A 22,131-nucleotide genomic window follows, 5' to 3' on the forward strand; every position below is an offset into this window, starting at 1 on the left:
ATTCCAGAGCCATATGAGCATATTTATTAAAGTACCTTGATAATAACTATTGAACAGTTATATAAATGCACCAATTAAGACTTTAGTCACAAGTAACACAAATGAACTTAAGCTACTTTAAAAATGTGAACACCCCTCCACCCCCATGCAGTCAAAAGTCACATATAATTTTGACTCCCCCAAAACTTTACTAACAGCCTACTGTTGATTGGAAGGAAGCCTTACTGAGAACATACACAGTTGATTAACACCTATTTTGTAAATCATATGGATTATATACTGTATTCTTAAAGTAAGCTATGGAAAAGAAAATGTTATTAAAATCATAAGGAAGAAAATGTGCATTTGTAGTACTGTATTATTGAAAAAAATCCACGTGTAAGTGGATCTGTGCTGTTCAAACCCGGGTCGTTCACATGTCATCTGTATATTGAAGTGCTTCATGGATTTGAAGGGCAGGCATGGAGTTAGTTTTAGGAAGGGACTGGAACCCAAATAGTCTTTAGCAATCCATGAAATAGTATTTTCTGCCTCTCTACTTCTCCCTGTCATGTTTCATTCTCTTGTTCTGCAGTCTAGCTTTCTCTGCTGCTTTGATTCTATGATAGAATAAGAGCTAATATTTATATATTAGATTTTCCACCACTTATATAAGCTGGCTGTGTAAGGCTATTACAGCCCAGAAAGTAGGTAGTCATAGACTACGAACATGATTTAGTTGCATGCATCTGTGAATTGATGGTTCCTAGAAAAGACATTGTTTTATAAAAGATTTGATGTTTGGCAATTCTAATGAATGTTTAGAGTCTATCAGAGTCATCAATTTGCATGAAGGGAGAAGAGATTATTCCAAGACTATCCCGATTTTTTTTAAATGGCTGTTTATCTGGCTTCCAGAATGACATCTATTAATTTGAATACATTACTTATGATCAATTAAGACAAAAGGTCTTTGGAGATAAAAGACTGAATTCTGCAGAGAACAGTGTTGTTTTTGTTGTTTTAAACATGTTAAACATTGCATTTAACTCACTGAATAAGGGAACTATTAAGATATTAAAGCTGATATAATGGAGAATTTAAGAACAGATATATAGTCAGAAATGCTGAAAAGAATTTGCTAATGGATATAATACTAGTTAATAACCTAAAGGGCAATAAAATCTAAAGGGGTCATCTTTTCTACAGAGCAGAAATCAGTTGTAGTTTACGGTTCATTTTTATTACTCTCTATTTTTTACAATTTAACTTCTAACTTTGTAAAACAGCCTAGCTAATAGAAAGATAATAACAGGTACATACCACTTTAGAAAATACCCGAGGATCCATTAGATAATACCTAGCATTCCACTATAGGGATACACGGTAACTTCTTTTATCTATTTCCAAGTATTTGACAATGTTTCTTGGCAGTCTCTTCCTTGTGATCATAAATAATCTGCCAGGGTTATTCTTAAGTACAAAAAGGCAGGCTGTTTCAGGTTTAGTGTATTTAGTAATTAACCATGTAGGCTTTGAATTTACTTTGCAAGTACATGAACAGGATTAACTTCTGTCTGAAAGTTTTCATAAAGACACTCAAATTGGATTTTTAAAAGCCTCCATAATTTGCTATCTAAAGGCTAGGGAATGAAGCCCAAGAAATTCTCTGCCAGAATTCTCCAGCAGGATGAAGAATTTGGGTAAATTTTTCTCCTCAGCTTTTCCAAAATTTACTAAGGTTTCTGGATGTCCAAAAAGAGCCCTGAAAAACTAGAACCCTATAAACCAGGTACCATTCCTGGGCCCCCAAGAAGGCTCTGCACAACTGGAAACCTATAAACCAGGACAGCTTTGTAGGCTTTGATGACATATAAAGTCAAATTGTTTATTAATAGTGGGCTTGTCATACTTGATTAAATGAAAATTATTCTCAAATATGACATGCCAGGTATGGCCTTAGTTATACAATCAATTCATTCAATTACATCGTGGTAAACGAGTACAGATTTCTTTTGAATGTTGCCATGAACTATAAGGAGATCGAGTAAATGTTTCTGAATTTTGGAGACTCGGTAAGAATCAGATGCCATTTTAAAATTCCGGTTTACAAAAATAGACTCCACTAAATTGAAGGCTAGAGATAGCCTAAGAATTAAAAAGTGTTTCCTCGTATATCCATTAAAATAGAACATTACAACTGTGTAAACAATATTCCAAACAACTGTAGTTAAATTTTCCTCATCAGTTCATACAGTTCTTTTTAACTGTTATGCTGGATCTTGGGTCAGTGAACCGCTTTCAAGAAGCTATTCTGCTTCCAGATCAAAGAGTCTTAGAAATCATGATTCAGTCCACTGGTATAGTGTGAAATTTGTCTAAGCTATGTCAGCCTGGAAGTCTCTACCTAAGAGACCTGATTGAAGTATCAGTAGTTTAAAACATCTGATTCTTTCTGAGTCTCTGAGACTCTCTTCCTGAATGCACTAATTTTGGCCTGTAGCTTACAGCAGAGCCTTTTAGCTAGGACCAGAGTAAAAGAGACTGTCTGTAGATAAATGCCTTAGTTCAGGCTGCTGTAACAACACCACAGATTGGCTTGAACAACAAACATTTCTCACAGTTGTGGAGGCTAGGAAGTGCAAGATCAATGTACTTGCCCTCTTCTGTGTGGCAGACTGCTAACTTCCCTTTGTATCCTCATATGGCAGAAATAAGGTAAGAGCTCTCTGGGGTCACTTTAATAAGGGCACTAATCTCATTAATGAGGACTTCACCCTCATGACTTCATTATCTCTCAAAGGCCCCTCTTCCTAATACCACTACACTGGGGTATTAGGATATCAACATACAGATTTCGGGGGGACATAAACATTCAATCTATTGCAATGATCAACACTAAAGGTTGTAGTTAATCACTATATCCAATAATATCAGAATGGAATTGAGTAAAAATCTCTTTGCAGCATGGTGCATAATGACTTCACAAGAATTTAACCATTATTTGCCATAAGGGAAATAAGAACATTGACAAATCTCCAGGGTCTTCTAACAAAGTACATAATTTTAGACATATTTATATTAATAACATTTTACCTATACAAATTTAAAGAAGGCTGAGTTGATCTGATTTATTTACCAACTTTTCCTATGAAGCTCCCACAATAGTGTTGATAATTAAAAAATATGGAGGACCACATGAAATAAACTTCATTATTTCTATTATCTTTCTTTTTATAAAGTGAAAGAATAGTTTTTCTGATTTTTCAGGGGCCCCCAGGAGATTTCAAAATACATTTATTTAAATGTAGAATATATCCTGAAATTTTATTTTTCTAAATTCAAGATTTGACCTTGGGATGGCAAAATCAAAAGATATATCAAAGATCTGATATCTTGATTAAGTAGGATTATAGGTACCTAAGAAAGTAATTTGGTTACTTATTTTATTAAAGAGACAAACACAGAAGAATGTAACATGATTATAAGAAATTTTAGACGTTTCTCAAATGAGGAAACTGTCCCTTTTTAAAAAAAATGATACCAAATTGTCAACATTGAGAGCTCAGAAAATTTATTCTGGTAAACCAAAATTTCTGTTACCTAGGCAGAAGGTAAAGATTAACCTTTTACATTGTTGGTGGAAGGGGTTAATCTGTAAACCAAAGAAGTAAGCCCCTTGAAACAGTAAGCATTGCCAAAATTGTAGCACATTCCAGTGTCTCTTCAGATTCAGGTATCAGACACCCAGGCAAACAAAATTCACTCTCTTAAAGTTTTGGATTTCACTATACTTTTTCATTTTCTAGAAGAAAATGATATTTGAAAACAAAACTCTTAAAAAATAAAAACCCGTACATACCTGTATTTCTGTCACTATTGCTCCTATTAATAGTTATACTTAAAACACATCTCAATCCAGATTGGCCATATTTCGAGTGCCCCATGTGGCTATTGGTCAGCACAGGTCTAGAGGCAGAGATGAACCTGTTTTTAAATCAATATTGTTTTCTTTTGTAGCTACTTTTCTTTAGAGGAGGAGATTTTTATTTTTTGAAGGGGCAAAATATATCAGATTTCAAAAGTACCAGAGTATTTTGTGAAAAGTAAGCCTTTCTTAAATCCTGTCCTGAGCCACCCATTTCTTTTCCTGCAGGCAACTACTTATAGTAAATCTGTGCATTCTCAAGCATATCCATATATTTTTTTCCTTTGTTTCCCAAATAGTAGCATACTATACATAGTTTGTTTTTACTTAATATATTTTGGAGGTCTTTGCATAGCAATGTATGCAGAGCTTTCTCATTCTTTTTAATGGCCACATAAATAATATACCACAGTTTATTTAACCCTTTGCTGGCTAATTAAAGTATTTGTAATCTTTTGCTATTACAAAGACTGCAGCTATGAACATTCTTGCACATAAGTCATTTCATACCCAAAGGAGTATATTCGTAGAAGAAATATCTAGAAATAGATTTGCTGAATTTAATTACAAGAATTGCTAGAACATGTGCTCCCTATACATATTTCCATTTTGCTCACCACTGTAACCCCAGAACCTAGATTAATATTCAGCACATTCTAGGCATTTATTCAATACATATTTGTTGAATACCTTTATAAAGTAGGAAGTGAGGCTTATTTTTCATTCCTTCAGCAGTTATAGACTCAATGTTACTTTTTGGATCTGATGCTTGTATTATTCTTATTTTGAGCACTGCCCCACCTGTCTATTGGTTTCCCTCACTGTACCACACACTCCTCCCCCATCTGATTTAGAGGCAAAAGAAAGCTGGGGAAATTACGGTAATATTTAACAAGGCAGACTTTTTCAGATAAAAAGTATGAGGGTTAGAGGTGGTCATTACTGAATGATAAAAGGCTCAGCTCACCAGAAATGGATAACTCCAAACTTACATGTATTTAACAATGAAGCCTCAAACTAGAAATGGGAATATCAACAAAATTACAGGAAAAGATAATGAAATCTATCATCATTCTCAATTATTGATAATCCACGTGTCACTGTCAAGAACGCTTCTCCAAATGGTTATTGAATACATTGTAAGGGAATAGGTTCCTAATTTTTTCTAATAGACTCCCCAAAATGCTTAAGTATTAAAGACGTAAGAAAGCACAAATGCAAATAGCTGTAATAATACACCTAGCAAATATGAATCCTGTAGAAAGGTCGTAAAAGGCACATGGTATTTCTTGTTCGAAAGTTAATTTCCAAATACTTCAGCTATGAGCACTTCCTGAAGTGGGGAGCCAGACCCAGAAAGGACAATGCAACTGGAGAATGCAAACATTTCATTAACATTCGCTTTAAAAAGAATTTATTGAACACTTACTACGTGCAAGAACTTTACTAATTACCAGCCATTTCAGATCTTCTGAGTTCAAAGAGCCTCAAGAACAAAGTATTTCTTAAAATTAATTGAGATATTTAAATATTACTTAAAACTGTTTCATACAAATTAATGTGCTTAAGAGACGAGAAAATGGTCGCCAGAGACTTTGGGTACAGGCAGCGACGACAGCTATAAGCCGTCGGTGGGGTCCTAGGGCAGCCATGGAGCAGGCAGGAATTTGGTCAACTATGTCGGGCCGCAAAGGGGACCTGAGAGGCGCTTCTGCGCAGGCGCGTGCCGCCTAACTATACCCAGGAACGAGCGCAGTTTCCTTTTCGTCTTTAGACATGGTGAGTGTTGCTGTGTTTCTCGCTGCAGTCCAGCTGGGTCGAGAGGTGGCCGGGTATGGTAACATTGAGCAGCTCAGTGACTATAGATAGGATTGTTGACTAAATATTGGAGAATGGTTGGGTTAAAACACAAGCCTTGTAAAATTTCTGACGGGCTCAGTGGACGAAGTATTACTCAGCGTTTTCTGCAGACCTCGAGGGCGCGATTGCCGCTTGTAATTTTGTCCAGGATTCCTTTTGTCGGGCAGGCCTCAGGATTCAAAGGCCTGATTTTTTAATCCATCAAAACCAGGCGGGTCAGCGGTACTTATTTTCATCCATATATACATGTATATTATCTATGGCTCAAGACGTAGTAAATTTTAAATGGGACCTAAATGAAATTTATTAATTTTTTGGTAACCTTGACCTACTTATAATAAATACAATGTGATCTCAGGAAGATAAAAAATGGGGAGAACTAAAGTAGCGTCCTTATAACCGGGAGGCTTGTTTGCAATTAACGAATCTAAGAATAAAACTCGTGGAGAAGGAGCTAAAGGGACTTATTGAGAAATGGAATAATTTTGGGGGTGCGTAGAAAGTGCTTTGAAACTTGAATTTCTGGGATTAATAAGATTTTATTAACGAACAACTGCAAATTATGGGCAGGCTAGATTTTTATTTTAATGCTTCAGCTTGCTTTCTGCTACGTGCAAATCTTTTAAGCTGTCCTGATAAGCTTTTAATATTCTGTGGTGGTTATTTTACTCAACTCTTTAAGGGAAAGATAAGCAACAACAGATGAAGGCAGTTTTTTGGGTCTATGATGAGCTGGCATGTATTCTGAATCTAAAATTGATTACGACTACTTTAGCTCTAGAATTACTCTGAGACCTGAAAAATACCTGAATGTTTATCAGGGTTTTAGTACTTAATTTTTTTTGGTCAGATAACTTGGCACTTTTCATCTTGCCAAAAACTTTTAGTTTAAAATTAGAGGGAAAGGTTAAGCTTTATAACGAATATGCTCTGGGATCAAACATCAAAAAATAAACATGTGAAATCATTACTTTTACTTTGAAAGGGCACACCACAGAAGGATGTTATCATCAAGTCAGATGCACCCGACACCCTATTATTGGAGAAGCATGCAGATTATATCGCATCCTATGGCTCAAAGAAAGATGATTATGTATGTATGGTTTTATGTTAAAAGCTTATTTTAAAGAAGTCAGACCATTCGGCATCATCAGTAGGTCAGTATTTATGGCCCGTGTTTTTTAATAATATCCAACTCAGTGCATGCCAAGGACTGATGATAGGTCCTTGAAATGCTGTGAAGTACACCTTTGGATATGTGAGGTTGCAGGAACATAAATATTTTAACACCGGTTCTTCCCAGTACTCTCTTAGAGGCCTTGGCAGACAGATTCCTTTCCTGTCTAGATTTGTAAGAGGTTTAAGGTGCAGAATAAGTTTCTCCTTTTGGAGTTGAGGTAAACTTTCAAGGTCAATGATGTGTTGGCATGTATTACCTGAATTAATAGCTGATGTGTAATAACACGAGCTCTAGAATTACGCTGAGACCTTGAAAAACTTACTTGGTTTCCTTTCTGGGACAATCTTAGAAAATTAGTGAATGAGTCAACTGAAAAGTATTTTTCCCTGGAGTATCCAAACAACTGGATTATATATACCATCTTGGAAAACATCGTTGATAAGTTCTTAAGTGTTTGGTTCCCATAACTTTGTAGTTACGGAGTTGTTAGGGCAATGTTTATTTTTTATCTACTGCTCACTTGATTTCTTTAAAACTGGGTTTTGGGTTCACAGCAAACCACTAAGACCACTCACTGATTCAAAACCTTAAAATATAAAGCATTGGTGACCATAGCAAAAATTTGTTTCTGGAATCTTCGTGCCAGTTTTTTTTTTGATTTGTTTTAATGGCTCCATTATTAGCCACTCTTACTCATTTTATCTTTTGTATGTATTGGCCATTTTGGTTTGCAAGTAGTTAAATCATTTACTGATAAAAAGGTTTCATAAAGAGTATATGTTAAAAGAATGTCTAATAAGTACATTTCTTAAATGTTTTCCTCGAACTTGTGAAAGGTCTTTTTCTGACTTACGTTTGGCTTTTGGAAGAGATTAAAGCTGTATTTGTATTGTCAGTAAATTGAGTTTATCATGCTTTTCAAGATAGTCCCCTCATGCCCCAAATTTGAAAGCCACAAGTTTAAACTTATTGGTGATGGATTAAGTGAAGTAAAAAGTAACTGGCTAGCTTTCTGTGTTCAATCTCTACCCCTGCATCAATTCAAACGGCACATTAATTGTGTATTTTAGGAATACTGTATGTCTGAGTATTTGAGAATGAGTGGCATCTATTGGGGTCTGACTGTAATGGATCTTATGGGACAACTGCATCGCATGAATAGAGAAGAAATTCTCACATTTATTAAGTCATGTCAACATGAGTGTGGTGGAATAAGTGCTAGTATTGGACATGATCCTCATCTTCTGTACACTCTGAGTGCTGTCCAGGTAAATACTAATTAAAATTCAAGTCTTGGTAGTATATACTCTTACCTGAGTGGGGAAATTGAAATGAGGTTGAGGAAGGTAACCATAAGTATGTCAAAAAGTTACTCTCATCTTTGCAAATGAAGTCTATTCTACAAGGTCAGTGATGTGATGGCATGTATTAGCTGAATCCAAAGTAGATGTAATTCTAAAATTACACTGAGACCTTGGATGGTACAATGTTTAGTGTATGAATATTTGAAAATCACTAGGTGGAGTTAAATGTTTTAATTTTGATATTAGTGAAAATTCACAAATACAGGTTTTAAAGTCTAAATTAGATTAAGTCTTGAAATGCTGTTACAATTTGTACATAGAACACATGCATTTAAAAGTTTTGGATTTGTTGGTAATACTTAAAATTTTATTGCATATAAGAAAGCATGTTTGAAAAAAGTTTATGCATAGACAAGGATACTTGATTGACAACTTAAAAGGTAGTTGAACATTAGAACAGTTACTGAAGATTATTTGACATGGTTTGTTTTTATTACAGATTCTTACTCTGTATGATAGTATTAATGTTATCGACGTAAATAAAGTTGTAGAATATGTTCAGAGTCTACAGAAAGAAGATGGTTCTTTTGCTGGAGATATTTGGGGTAATGTCAGTTTCATCCATGTTACCAAAAATATCAATATTGAAATGTTTGGGTGTTTATTACAGTAATAAGCTTTGTTGCAAAAACTTTAAGTACAGTGAATTGGCTTTGCTAATAATTTATAAAGGAGATTTTCAAGTTTTTAATCTTTTCAGGTCCCACTAAGCAGCTGGTCTAACAGGAATTAATGGTTTGCTGGGAGTTCCAGCATGCACTGTGCTAGTTATGTCAGCATACAGGAGCACTGGAACAGAGGGGGCCAGTCTAAAAAAGATAAGGTAGGTGAACTTTTTCCCCAATATTTGGTGGCTTTGTAAAGTTTTTTGAAAACTACTTATTGGCAAGGGGAAAATGTTCAAGAAACTTTACAACTTTACTGAATATTTGAGTGGAGGGAGGGAATAGTATTTTACTTGATAAATGTAGATAATCTCTACTGTAGGGCTGAATACAGTGCATGCCGGAGAGACCAGCTGCTTCATGGGATGTGAAAATCTACTTTTATATAATAGGGTAAGTTGTAATTAGAAATTTTCTAGTCCTTTCAGCTTTGTTATCTTCCTTTTATGGGCTCTATGAGCAACTTATAATTTGCTATATTTTCAACAAAGCAGTTTTCTAGTTCTTAGTTTCCTTAGAAGTAAAGTGATTTCACTTCAGGTTTATTTAGCTTTCCTTCTGGTGACCTAAAAGTAAATTTTAAGCTTGAACTGTTGGATATTTAACCAGGTAGTTCAGTTTTTAAGTTAAATTAGACTATATATTATAATCAGAAACCTCTAGAACATTTATGTTTCATTTTGATCCCTTTTGTTTTTAGGAGAAATTGATACAAGATTCTCTTTTTGTGCGGTGGCAACTTTGGCTCTATTGGTAAGTTTTGACTATTGTATTAGAATGAAATATCATCCATGATTCCTCTGGAATTTAATAGGCATTTTTTTTTCTGTTTATAGGGAAAGCTGGATGCTATTAATGTGGAAAAGGCAATTGAATTTGTTTTATCATGTATGAACTTTGATGGAGGATTTGGTTGTAGGCCAGGTTCTGAATCTCATGCTGGGCAGGTAATTTATTAATACAGATTAAAATATATTAATAGCAATTTTAGTGTCTTGAATATGGATGAAGTTATTGACTAAATGTAATATATGAGGTGTTACGTAAAGGTTGTTTAATTGCTGATTAAGGAAAGCATTTTTACAGTGGTTTGCTTTATAGATAATTCCCTTGCTGGTGAAACCCTCTGACACAGGCAAATGAACTAAGCAATTGGAAATATTCTGTTTTGATCTGTCCTGAACACACCTGTTTGCCAGAGAACATTGTATATGTCGGTGATTGTCAAAATATGCTTTTAGCTATGAAGAAATTTTGACAATGGTATTTCATTGCAGAATCGGATCTTAGTAATAGCATGCTTGGATTTGTTTAAATTACGTTTGTAATTCGAACTATTTGATTGTCAGGAAATTTTAGAAATAAAGTGGAGTTTGAATAATTTGAGAAGTTTTTAGCACTGTATTACTATTAAAAAATTATACACATGTACTTTATGTCTGTAATTTTAGATCTATTGTTGCACAGGATTCCTGGCTATTACTAATCAGTTGCATCAAGTAAATTCTGATCTACTTGGTTGGTGGCTTTGTGAACGACAGTTACCTTCAGGTGGACTCAATGGAAGGCCAGAGAAGGTATTGTTTCTTAAGATAAACTGTTCTATTAGCTTTATAACCTTGAGTGAGTACCACTTTATCTTTTTTCAATATTGGTTTTCTAAATTAGTGATGAGCTTTTTATCTTCCTTGTATTTTTTAGCTGTGCCTCTGAAACAAAAAATGCCCTTTGAAAAACAGCTAGGGTTGAAGTGCTTAATTAACCCTGGTGTCTATTTAAAAGACACTTAAAGAAAAGATGTGCATGATGCCTTCTGTTGCCCTTTTTACAAATCTTTTTTTGGTCTCCCTTACCCTGAAATAGATTCTCGAGTTATCTAAAGGAAAATGCCAAAGGGGCAAATAAACTTAGCTTTAAAATGTATTTCTATGCACACATCGTGTGAATTCTTAAGGGTCCAGGGTCTCCTCTTCTCCCTCCTCCACCCCCCTTCTGAAGGCCTTGTAGTCAGGCATTGAAATGAAGTTCTTCAAACCTTTTAGTTCTGGACCTGCCTGTACCAAGGGGAATCAGCCATACATTAAAAGGTTTATGTTTGGGAGCCAGACTACTGTTAACACATAAATCTTGTATAAAAATCTCCATGTTGACTTACTGGTATTAAAGAAAAATGGAGTTGTCAAAGATTTTTTTAAAAGTTAGAAAATTTTCATTAAAATCATTAATTAAAAAAAAAACTAATTTTTGACTTGAATTTGAAAGACAATAATTAAATTTTCTTTGACAAGTCCAGTTTTCATTAATCTCTCACACATTATGTTCTAAATTGGGTCTGTAAGGACCAGACAGTATTTTCAGCTTTGTAGGACATAGGGTTTTGTTGCCCTAAGGGGCAAATGTTGCTATAGACAATAAGAAATGAATGGGCATGGCTGTGTTTCAATAAAATTACGGACACACTGATATTTTATATGATTTTCCTGTCAAAAGAAACTTTAAAAATTACACAAACTTTTTTCTTGTAGTCAAGATTTGACTCAATCTGTAGCTTGCTTGAGCCCTGACCTAAAAAATACGATAGGGAGTGGTGGTTTTCATTTTTGTTTAGTTTTGCTTGCTTGATATTTATATAAGTTAAAGGGTAGGGAAATAACCACAGGTAGGTTCTAGTTAAGGTTTGATGGAAAACCTGGGCAACTTTCAACAATTAGAAAATGAGTAGGGATTTCCAGGAACCTGCACTTAACATCTAGGACAGCTTTTAATGCGCTTATGAATCAACTGAGGACTGTTTTGAATTGAAGATTCTTAATTCTAAGATAGGATCATTTGCATTTCTTAAATTCAAGTTGACCGTGTTTAAAAAAATCCAGGCTATAGGTGATTTTTAATCAAGAATACTGCCTACCTGGATAGTATTTGTTGGAAATGCTCTACCTGGGGAAATGGAATATACATCACCATGAATTTCATGGGCCTTAACTCCAGCTTCTTGGGTAAGGGGCTAAGTTAGGCATTCATTGCAGGTAGAAATACAGGTAGATGGATGTTTGTCATAAAGTACTGAAACAAGCATAAAGCATGTGTTTCTGCAGATTGGAGTGTTTGGTCTTTTCTAGTGATTATCTTTTCATTCTAAGCAGTTGTATTTATGGGTTTCAGCATTTCAAACACTGCAAGTCAGTATATCCTTTGATTCTTCGCCACCTGCTGTGTGCACTAGAGCAGGGATCCCCAGCCCCTGGGCCCACAGCAGGAGGTGAGCAAAGCTTCATTTGTATTTGCTGCCACTCCCCAGTGCTAGCATTACTGCCTCAGCTCTCCCTCAGATCATCAGGCATTAGATTCTCATGAGAGCACCAGTCCCCGGTGCCAAAAAGGTTGGAGACCGCTGGACTAGAGAATAAAATTATCAACTTTGCCTTTTTTCCCCCCTTAGTTACCAGATGTCTGCTATTCATGGTGGGTGTTGGCTTCCCTAAAGATAATTGGAAGGCTTCATTGGATTGATAGAGAGAAACTACGTAGTTTCATCTTAGCGTGTCAAGATGAAGAAACAGGAGGATTTGCAGACAGGCCAGGAGATATGGCAAGTATTTCTGACACTCACATAATAGTTTCAGTGTTGCTTTGCATTACTTCTATGGTTCAAAGCTATTCCAGACATAGAAATGGATGATATTTCCAAGTGTTGCTTTGAAATAGGATGCTTTTTTGTTAATCACTGTTGCCAAAAAGTTAAGTGTATGGTAGAGATCCTGTGTTTAAAAACCATAATTTGAAGCCATTTTTATTCAGAAAATTTGAAACATACATTCAAGTAAAGGAGATAATGGGCTCCAATATAATTATTCAGAAGCAGGGATTTAGAAGTTTTGGTTTTGTAACAGTAAATTCTTATTTTCTTAATAGGTTGATCCTTTTCATACTTTATTTGGAATTGCTGGATTGTCACTTTTGGGAGAAGAACAGATTAAACCCGTTAGTCCTGTTTTTTGCATGCCTGAGGAAGTACTTCGGAGAGTGAATGTTCAGCCTGAACTAGTGAGCTAGGTTCACTGATGCATAAGTTGCTCAATATAGTTTTGCCATCTTAACATTTCTGTATTTGAAGTGCTTACCAAACAATATGTTAATATTTTGTATATGTATTGATTTTTAATAAATTGTATAATTATACATATTGTAAAATAAAGGCCTAGTGTGTCTTCAGCTTTTCTGAGTACAATATTTGGTTTATACTTTAATGTATTTATATTCTTTGTAGCAGTAATCTTTAAGAACTATTTAGTTGAAGTCAAGTGTTATACTTGATTTTATCCTGTGCTTCCTTCATATTTTTATGTATGATAGTTCATGTAAATTGGTCTGTGTCAGTGATAATGTTAACTGATAAAAAAATTGATAAGCCTCATTCTAAATATGAATTAAAAGATTTACAAAACCAAATGGCTGTTGAAATTTGGGAGTATTTCATAGGTTTATGGTTAACTCTGAGTTGGTCACAGTGATTTAGGTAAATGACAGTTCGTCTTAGAATATGATTACAATCGGGACTACACTTTATTCTCATTTTTAACATGTCAAAATGCCAGCTTCTTAAGCGATGGTTGGTCTTTTCCCCTTAATAAGGAGACAAGTAATAGTTGCCACAATATTTTGTGTACCCGTGTTTTCAGAAAGACTAAAATGAGCACAACTATTCTCTAAAAGTTTTTACATTCTTGGTGAAATAAAGTATTTTAATGAACATTTTTTGCGAGGTGAAAGTTGAAATTTTTCTCAAGTGTGTTTGCAATAACCTGTGTCATTTTAAGAGTAGTGTTACACAAGTAGTGGTTCACTCAACATTGTTGACCAATAATACATGGTTAAACACCTTGAATGTAGGTGCTTGCATGAAATTCACTAGAGTTTTGACTAAATTGCAGTTTATGAATTTGGAAGTCTTTGGATGAAACTTAAAATGGTGTCAGAAGTATTTGAAGTTTTGCAAAATGCAGTCATTGCTTGTGGGTGAACTATGTTGTTAAATACCTGCTTTATTGTGATAAATGCATAAATTCAATAATGTTTTAAATGAGTGTCTTCTAATAGTGTCCAGAGTGCTTTATTCTGTTTCTAAATCCTATCTATGAAGTTAGTGCTAATTCCATATTTAAGAAGAGTAAACAGGTAAATATTTCCCAAAGGTCATTTGTTGTGAAGCTAGAGTTTGAATTTGTGTAGTTTGCTCCTAAGTACCTGTGTGAAACCACAGTCCAAGACAGTGAGAGACTGGAAACTTGTTAAAGCTGTCCCCCCGCAAAACCCATTCTTTCCCTTGTTCCACTATGTATACAGCCAACCATATCTTTACTGGCTGAAAGGCAATTCTGCAGTAATGAAAGCCTCGTGGGTGTTTATGCTGTAAGAGTTAATGGCATATTTAGCCTCACGACCAAAGTTTGAAGAGTTGTAGAGAAGTGTGTTAAATTTGTTTCTGCTCATAAGCTCTAGGTGCACAGTGATAGACAAGTTTCTATGTTTAAAAAGAAGCTAGTGTATTTGGGGCTGTGTGGGGAATGATATGCACCAGACGCCTTGGGGTAAGGGAAAACGTTATACGAAAAATGGGGCTACCAAATTGGTCATTGATTGGCCATGAGGAGTTCCGTTCAGATGGTAGCCGCGGTTGAGGAGGGCCGAACCTCATTAATCTCATAACCAAATCATGTGGGAGGTATTGGCATTGAGAACTAAGTGTGGACGGGGAAGGATGTACTGGTGCGGCAAGTTGGGTCCCTGTGCGCCTGCGTGCTGCAGCTCTGCGCCTGCGCACTGCAGCTCCGTGCGTCACGTCCTGCCTCTTTTTCCCCCGCGTCTAGTCTGTCTCTGGGCTCCGTGAGGGTGCTCTCAGAAATTTCATTCCTGTGTCTGAAGAGACTGCGAAGATGCTGAGGCCTGAGATAGCTGCACCTTCAGTTCCCGGGGGTGCCCCCTCATCGGTAGAGGCTCGGTCACAAGGTCCCCGCTACAATATCGGACTCAAGGAGACTCCTCAGAGCCACCCTTCAGCTAAGGCCTCGGCCTTCACTCCTACGGGCACGTCTGGAGCCGCCGGCGACCGGAGCAGCAGCAGCAGCAGTCTCCCATGCCATATGCCAAGCTCCCAGCCAGCTCAAGGCAAGGACTTAATGTGAGAATTTTTCATGGGGTAGGGTCCTGCAGCTTGTGGAAGTTCAGGTAGTGTTGGTTGGTTGGCACAGAGAACTTTCAGTTGGAGTTTGTTTGGAGGACGAGAACGGAGTGCTCTGGGAATTCCATGGCCAGAGTTATTAAAAGACTGGACTATCGAAATGGGTTTTATTACAAAGCTACGATGGTGGATGGCTCAGTTTTGAGGAAGGCTGAACTGCCTGGTATGATGTCCTTTCTTACCCTAACCGCCTCCATCCCCCCCCCCCCCCAAATACAGTTGACTCTTGAACAATGGGGTGGGGAGTGTTAGGGTCACCAACCCTACCCAATGGAAAATCCCTGTATAACTTTTGACTTTCCCAAAACTTAATAGCCTTACCGATAAGAGAGTCTATTAACACGTAGTTTGTATGATACATGCATTATATACTGTATTACAATCAAGCTAGAGAAAAGGAAATGTCATTAAGAAGGAAGTCATCATAAGGAAGAGAAAATACAGTCTATGGCCATGCTACCCTGAACAAGCTGGATCCCTTGTGATCTCGGAAGCTAAGCAGAGTCGGCCTGGTTAGTACTTGAATGAGAGACCACCTAGGAAGACCAGGTGGTGTAGGCGTAAAAAATAAAAAAATAAGGGCTTGTAAGCTGACAAGGTCCTTGCAATCTGTGAGGTCAACTAAGGGTTGCCTCGCCTAAAAAAAATAAAAATAAAGAGAAAATACATTTATAGTATTTGGAAAAAATCTGCATGTAAGTGGATCCTCATAGTCCATTTTCAAGGGTCAACTGCGTATGACAGATGACGGAATTTGTCTACAAGTTTGGTGATGAGTGGCGGACCTCTTGGCTGCTAGACTTAAGTCTTCAAGCCTTCTAGGATGTGATGAAAATAGATTAAATTTAACCTTTTTTTCGAGTTAATAGCATGTTTAATATTTAAAAACGTATGCCCTTCAAAATTTGTTCAACTCGTTTATATTTGGTCACTCCACTTGTGAGAAAACCAATGCCATTTTTTTCACATGCCGTTGCAATTTAATGGTAGGGTAACATGTTATATACAATGGTCATCTCATGTGACCTTTCCGCTGTATTTAATATTCTTGACCAGTCTTATCTTGAATTCTCTTAATTTGGTTTCCTTGATTTCACTCTTCCAATTTTCTCCTACGTTCCAGAGAACTGCTGTGCTCACCTTGTTAATTTTCAAATCATTGCTTTGTCCCTAGAGTTTTTTTTCTAGGCCACTTCATCCTGGATGTGATAATCACCACAGCTCCGATTCATCTATGGTCTAGATTCCTATTTCAGACTGTCTTGTGAAGTTTCTAGTGAGAGACCAATGGATACCTGAGACTCACTATATGATTAATTTAATTCATCTCTCTGCAGCTCTTCAACCTGTTTCTCATACTTATCTCAATCATTGGGCTGCCTAAATCTTAAACTTAGAAGACTTCAACAATTCAAGTATTCCCTCACTCGCAACATCTAAATATAGTCTTATGTATCTTTACTTTTTAAATAATTCTGTCCCTTTCTATCTCTGTGCCATTACAGGCCCTCATTTTTTCTGAATTATTGTCTCAAACTCCTAAATATTCCTTCCAAGCTTAGTGTTACCAGAGTCATAGGGAAAATGAAAATCTTATATCCCTTACCACTTATATCAGTGGGTTTGTATTTGCAGGTAAAAGAACTCTAGCAGGCTATTCAAGGCTATTTGGGATCTGTTTCAATTTTTATGCCCTTATTTCCATCACTTCTTAATATCTATCCTACTTTCTAATGTAACCGGGCTACTTCGAGTTTTCCAAGGCAAAATATATGTTCACATTGTCAATATAATCCCCTTCACGAAATCCTTTTTCACCCGCTATTTTCAGCAGTAATAAGAACATCCCCTAATTAAGGAGCACCTATTCTGTTCTGTCTTCTTACTAGTCATGTGGTATCTCTGATCCCCACAGTAATTCTGCAAATTAATTTTTTTGTTCCCATTTTACGGAGGAATAGTGAAATAGTTATTTTAAGAGCTAAGGGTGATAATCTGTGCTCTCAAGGAACTTATTGTTCAGTTGGGAAGATAGACTTAAACATCAATAAATACACTTTTAAAAGATAACTATATTTGAGCTATTGGCAGATTTTTGAGGTCTTTACTACTAAATTAGGGATACAAAAATGAGAAAATATACAGAGGAAATGCAATTTGAGCTAGTATTGAAGCATAAATAGGACAGAATGTCAGCTAAAGGGAAGGAAAAGAAGAGAAACTGAACATTCTTTAAAGTAAACCACATGTAAAGGCACAGAAGTGTGACATGTCATGCTGGTAGAACTGCAAATAATTTTGTTTGGTTAGAGCAGGAGGGTCTTCTGATAACAGATAAACTTGAATTACTTGTAGGAATTTGGTCTGGGAGGCAAGTAGCTTTTGTCTGCCATGCCAACAACTGAGTCTCTGGCTTTGGTGACTGGAGAAATGGTAGTACTGCTTCCTGAAAAAAAAGGAATTTTGTTGGAGAAGCAACTTTTAGAGAGAAAATTGAGTTCTGTATGGACATGTTGAATGTGAAGCATCTCTGGGACATCTGTATTAAGGCAATTGAATATATGGATCTAGGATTAAGAAGAGAAACTTAGGAGAGATACAGATTTGAAAATTACTGGTATATTTGAGACCAGAGGGGAGAAGATTAAGAAGGTACAAGCAAAATAGGGGGCAAGGAAATTGGAGAACCAAGACAAGGAAGTTTCAAGAATGGGCTTGGAGTACAAAAGTAACTTGAGAATAAGACACAGCCTTTTCTGTTTCTAGTTTCTGATAACCACTCCTTTCCTTAGCCCCTTTAAGCCTAGGAATGGTAATGGAGCATACTTTGTCCTGGTTCTAGACACTTCCTTTTGGTGATATCCTTATATCCTGTCCATACTTTTGTAAATATTCCCTTTATCAAGCTCACCTCAAATTATTCTAGTGACAGTATGGATTGACCTAGGTATTATGCTAAGTGAAATAAGTCAGGCAGAAAGACAAATACCATATGATCTCACTTACGTGGAATCTAAAGAACAAAATAAATGAACAAACAAAACAAATAGACTCATAGATACAGAGAACATTTTGTTATAAATGGGAGGAGGCGTGGGGAGCTGGGTGAAAAAGGTGAAAGGATTAAGAAGTATAAATTGGTAGTTATGAAATAGTCATGGGCATGTAAAGTACAGCAGAGGGAATATAGCTGATAATATTGTAGTAACTATAGTGCCAGGTGGATACTAGATGAATCTGGGGGATCACCTTGTAAATTATACAAATGTCTAACCACTATGCTGTACACTTGAAACTAATATATTATTGAATGTCAACTGTAATTAAAAAATAAAAATAATAACAAAGTGAGATTTGGTGTGAAAGGTGTTTTAAAGAAACTTGATGTTATTAAAACAGTAATTTTCTATGTTGTATAAAACCAGGAATGAGCAGCCATTTCAACCACCACTTACTGAAATAATTCAAGAAATACTTATATTCCAAAGGTCTCGTTTTGCACTAGGTAGAATATTAACAGGCCCTAGCCTCTTTACAGCACCACTTCTTTCTTCTCAGAACCAGTCACAGTTCTAAAATCTACACATTTCTTCAGCCTCACCAAGATCCATCCCCCATTGATTTACTACCTTTTTAACTGCCTGTTACCACTGCCTGCCTGTGCTCACTTCCCTCGTTAGGAAGCCTAAATTTCATGGTCCATCATCATAATTGCATTTTTCCATATACCTTTGAATCCCTTATGCCTCTTTTCCTATATCATTCCCACCTAGGAGAACCCAACACTGGTTAAATCCCACCCCTCTGCTAATGTGCATCTGTATCCACATGGCTGAGCAAGGCTAGAGAAAACCTCATAATGTTGATAACTGGTGTTATTTTAAGTCCGTGACCACTAACCTCAGGTGGGCCAGTGGAGTTTTCTTGCAGTCCTACCATATTTTCTTAGTTCTCCTTCCTGAAATTCCTTGAGTTGAGATCATCACATTGCCAAATCAATTGATATGTTCTCATGTCTCATCTTAATTGACTTAGTTGACTTAATTAGCAGTTTATCACTCTTTCTTCCTTGAAATACTTTTCTTCGCTTGCCTTCCAGGCCTCTTCTCTATGTTGGTTCTCTCCCTACCACACTGGCTATTCCTTCTCTGATACCTGCTCTTGTTATCTTAACATTGAAGTGCCTCAGTGCTCAGTTCTAGGATGTCTTCTCTCCTCTTTATCTATATCCGCTCCCTTGGTTATTTCTTTCATCTCGTTTTGTAGGTTTATATACATACTAGTAATGGCAGAGATGGTTCTCGGGAAAAAAAAAAAAAATCTAAGATCTCATTTGAATATATCATCTGATTCTTTCTGGGACCCATGTAAAGGAGTTAGATTTTATCATGGTGGGTATGGGGAGACACTGAGGTGTTGTAAGAAAGGGAGACAGTGAAATTTCTTTTTCAGAAAGATCACTGGTTATATGAATACTGTATTAGACATGATACTGGAGGCAAGGAGAACAATTTCGAGACTTTTGCAAAAGATCTGAGAAGATATAGGTTTAAATGGGCTAATAGGAATGGAGGTAGAGAGAAACTTTAGTAATATTTAAGAAAAAAGAATTCCAAGACTTGATCACAAATTGGTTGTTAGGATTGTTGAAAGAGGAGTTAAGAATGACTCCTAAGTTTATGACTTGAGTGAAAGGGTACAAGATAGTACAGTTGACTACAATTGGTAATAAAGAATAAATTTTGAGGGAAAGATAATGAGTTCACTTTTGGACATTAAAAAATTTATGGACGATATCTAAAGGTTTACTTCTAAAAGGTAGTTAGATATGGGGACCTAGAGCTACACTGATAGAACTTTCTGTGATAGAAATATTCCATACCTATGCTGTCTAATATGGTAGCTACTAGTCAAATGTGGCTTTTGAGCATTTGAAATGTGGCTAGTGTGACTAAGGAACTGATTTTTTAATTTTATTTCTGATTTAATGTAAATAGGCACATGTGGCTTGTAGCTACTATATCGAATAATGCAGGTATAGACCTAAGGTAAGGATTTTTTTTTTTTTTTGCTTTTTTAAAGGGCTGAAAAGGTAAAAGAGGAATATTTTGTGACATGTGAAAATTACATGAAATTCAGATTTCAGTATCTATAAAGTTTTATTGAAATAGAGCCATGCTCATTGATTTATGTATGGTCTATGGCTGCTTTCCCGTTAAAGTGTCAGAGTTGAGTAATTGTGACAAACCCTATATCCCACAAAGCCTAAAATATTTACCATCTGGCCCTTTATTAAAAAGTTCGCCAACCTTTGGTTTACAGTGCAAGAGAGGAGTTAGGACTGTATATGAAGGCTTGAGAATTGCCAGGAAATAAAAATTAATAGGAACCAAGATAGTAGACAAAATGCCTATAAAACTGTATAATGTTGATTTGTAAGCAATGGTGAAAAAGTATGGAACCCTGGGAAGCCAATAGTTAAGAGACAAACAGAAGAAAAAATATCTGGCAAAAGAAACTAAAAGCCAGTGGTTTGAAAATCAAAATAGAAAGTTGCATGGAAATCAAGGGGAATCAGAGAAAAGAGCCCCATTATTTTTTTTAAAGAACTTGTATGTGCCAAGATGCTATGCTAAGCTGTTTTTGTACATTCTTTCAAGTTTTATGACAACCTGTTAAAATAGGTAATATATCAATAGGTAAGTACATAAATAAGGAACTGAATTCAGGTGAGTTTAAAACTATTTGTACCATTTACTTGAGGAGAGAATTTCAATGAAGTCAATAAAGGAAAAGTGGGCTTATAATTACAAAGTAATTGTATCTGGTATATTTTAAGATTAGGAGGTCTTAGTGAATTTGTAAAAGCAAAAGCCATATTTGCAAGCACTTTTCCTTATATTTTAGTACAAGATTATCAATAATGTAATTTGTCATGATTTGTTATATTTAAAAATCAGCAGATGAAATTTTATAGCAAATGAAGATGGTATAAATTGTAGAGATTAATATGTTGTTATATAATTCTTAATTTTAATAACTGATATTTAATTTTTCTAATTTAGGTTCATGCTTTAGCAACAACAGATCTTATGCAGAAAAAACATTTGCATCAAAATTTACTTTTAGTACAAGCTCATCTTCTGCACGAGGTAGTAATTATCTTCAGACACTAAAAACTCCATTGTCTGCTGGAAATCCCCAGAGATCAGGTCATAAAAGTTGGACACCGCAAATGGGATATTCAGGTAAAATGATTAGAATATTGACGTAGATGACTTTTTGAAACTTTAAATGTTTTGTAAATTCTAAATTAGGGTGGTTAGGTTCATTTGAAGTGATTTGTAACTGATATGAATGACTGAAAGATAAATACATTAATTTATCTATATCCATAATTTGAGACATGGTTAATAAGGCTTCATAGTTTCTGATAGTTTGTTAATAAATGCAGGTCTACATTATCTTAACCGTTCTGTCAAAAAAGCTCAAAAAGTTGTCTCCCTTTATATGTGATGTTTATTTAAATCTAGAAGCTTATCCTGATAATACTATTGAGTGGTTTTTTAAAAAATACTTAAATTTTGATTTTATCTAAATCTACTAGTTTTTCTCAAAGGAAAAATGAATGAAATAAGTCTTCATGGGTAAGCATTATCCAAAGTACATCTAGTTGAATTTCTTGGTTATAGGGTATGTCAGTGTATTTACAAGATAATGATAAATTGTTTTTCTGAGTGGGTCTGTCAGCTACATTCTTACTAGCAATGTATGAGATATTTTGTTGATATACATAAGGTTTACAACATTATGATTAAACATTTATATAAGTTACAAAGTGATCACCCTGATAAATTTAGTACCCATTTGATATCATTCATAGTTATTACAAAATTATTGACCACATTCTTTGTTAT

At 35.6% G+C, this 22,131-nt stretch overlaps 2 protein-coding genes and 3 non-coding genes across 9 annotated transcripts in view; all 5 read left to right on the forward strand.

The window, feature by feature from the left end:
* Positions 1-5,604: 5,604 nt before the first annotated feature.
* On the forward strand, positions 5,605-13,420 carry RABGGTB (Rab geranylgeranyltransferase subunit beta). 5 transcript variants are annotated; one of them, XM_039838609.1, is made up of 9 exons: positions 5,605-5,686; positions 6,753-6,860; positions 8,018-8,215; positions 8,751-8,856; positions 9,677-9,729; positions 9,813-9,923; positions 10,428-10,553; positions 12,416-12,565; positions 12,889-13,167. In XM_039838609.1, exons 1-9 carry the CDS (start codon positions 5,684-5,686, stop codon positions 13,027-13,029), a joined length of 996 nt encoding a protein of 331 aa, XP_039694543.1. In that variant the 5' UTR covers positions 5,605-5,683; the 3' UTR covers positions 13,030-13,167. The 5 variants fall into 5 exon arrangements, with proteins under 5 accessions (XP_039694543.1, XP_039694546.1, XP_039694547.1 ...); XM_039838613.1 differs by lacking the exon at positions 5,605-5,686 and adding an exon at positions 5,715-5,739; XM_039838612.1 differs by lacking the exon at positions 8,018-8,215 and having other exon boundaries at positions 12,889-13,420.
* Positions 6,487-6,565, forward strand: LOC120583576 (small nucleolar RNA SNORD45). The gene has a single exon (XR_005647815.1). It is a non-coding gene; the product is annotated as a small nucleolar RNA SNORD45 (small nucleolar RNA).
* Positions 7,177-7,258, forward strand: LOC120583574 (small nucleolar RNA SNORD45). Its single transcript, XR_005647813.1, has one exon. It is a non-coding gene; the product is annotated as a small nucleolar RNA SNORD45 (small nucleolar RNA).
* On the forward strand, positions 8,353-8,423 carry LOC120583575 (small nucleolar RNA SNORD45). The gene has a single exon (XR_005647814.1). It is a non-coding gene; the product is annotated as a small nucleolar RNA SNORD45 (small nucleolar RNA).
* Positions 13,421-14,196: 776 nt separating the features above from the next.
* MSH4 (mutS homolog 4) overlaps positions 14,197-22,131 on the forward strand; it is a 70,440-nt gene continuing 62,505 nt past the window's right edge. The window contains exons 1-2 of the mRNA XM_039838614.1: positions 14,197-15,141; positions 21,280-21,462. Of these exons, the coding sequence (XP_039694548.1) occupies positions 14,910-15,141; positions 21,280-21,462 (415 nt within the window). The 5' untranslated portion in view covers positions 14,197-14,909. The remainder of the gene's footprint in view (positions 15,142-21,279; positions 21,463-22,131) is intronic.

The sequence above is a fragment of the Pteropus medius genome, unplaced genomic scaffold (genome assembly GCF_902729225.1).
Source record: "Pteropus medius unplaced genomic scaffold, Ma_sr-lr_union100, whole genome shotgun sequence".
Taxonomy (NCBI): domain Eukaryota; kingdom Metazoa; phylum Chordata; class Mammalia; order Chiroptera; family Pteropodidae; genus Pteropus; species Pteropus medius.

What these genes read in the sequence shown, in the direction of transcription:
- RABGGTB (XM_039838609.1), top strand. An exon ending in ACACTCTGAGTGCTGTCCAG is followed by an intron (nt 8,216 to 8,750) that starts GTAAATACTAAT and finishes TTTTTATTACAG; the next exon opens with ATTCTTACTCTGTATGATAG. An exon ending in CTGAATCTCATGCTGGGCAG is followed by an intron (nt 9,924 to 10,427) that starts GTAATTTATTAA and finishes CTGTAATTTTAG; the next exon opens with ATCTATTGTTGCACAGGATT.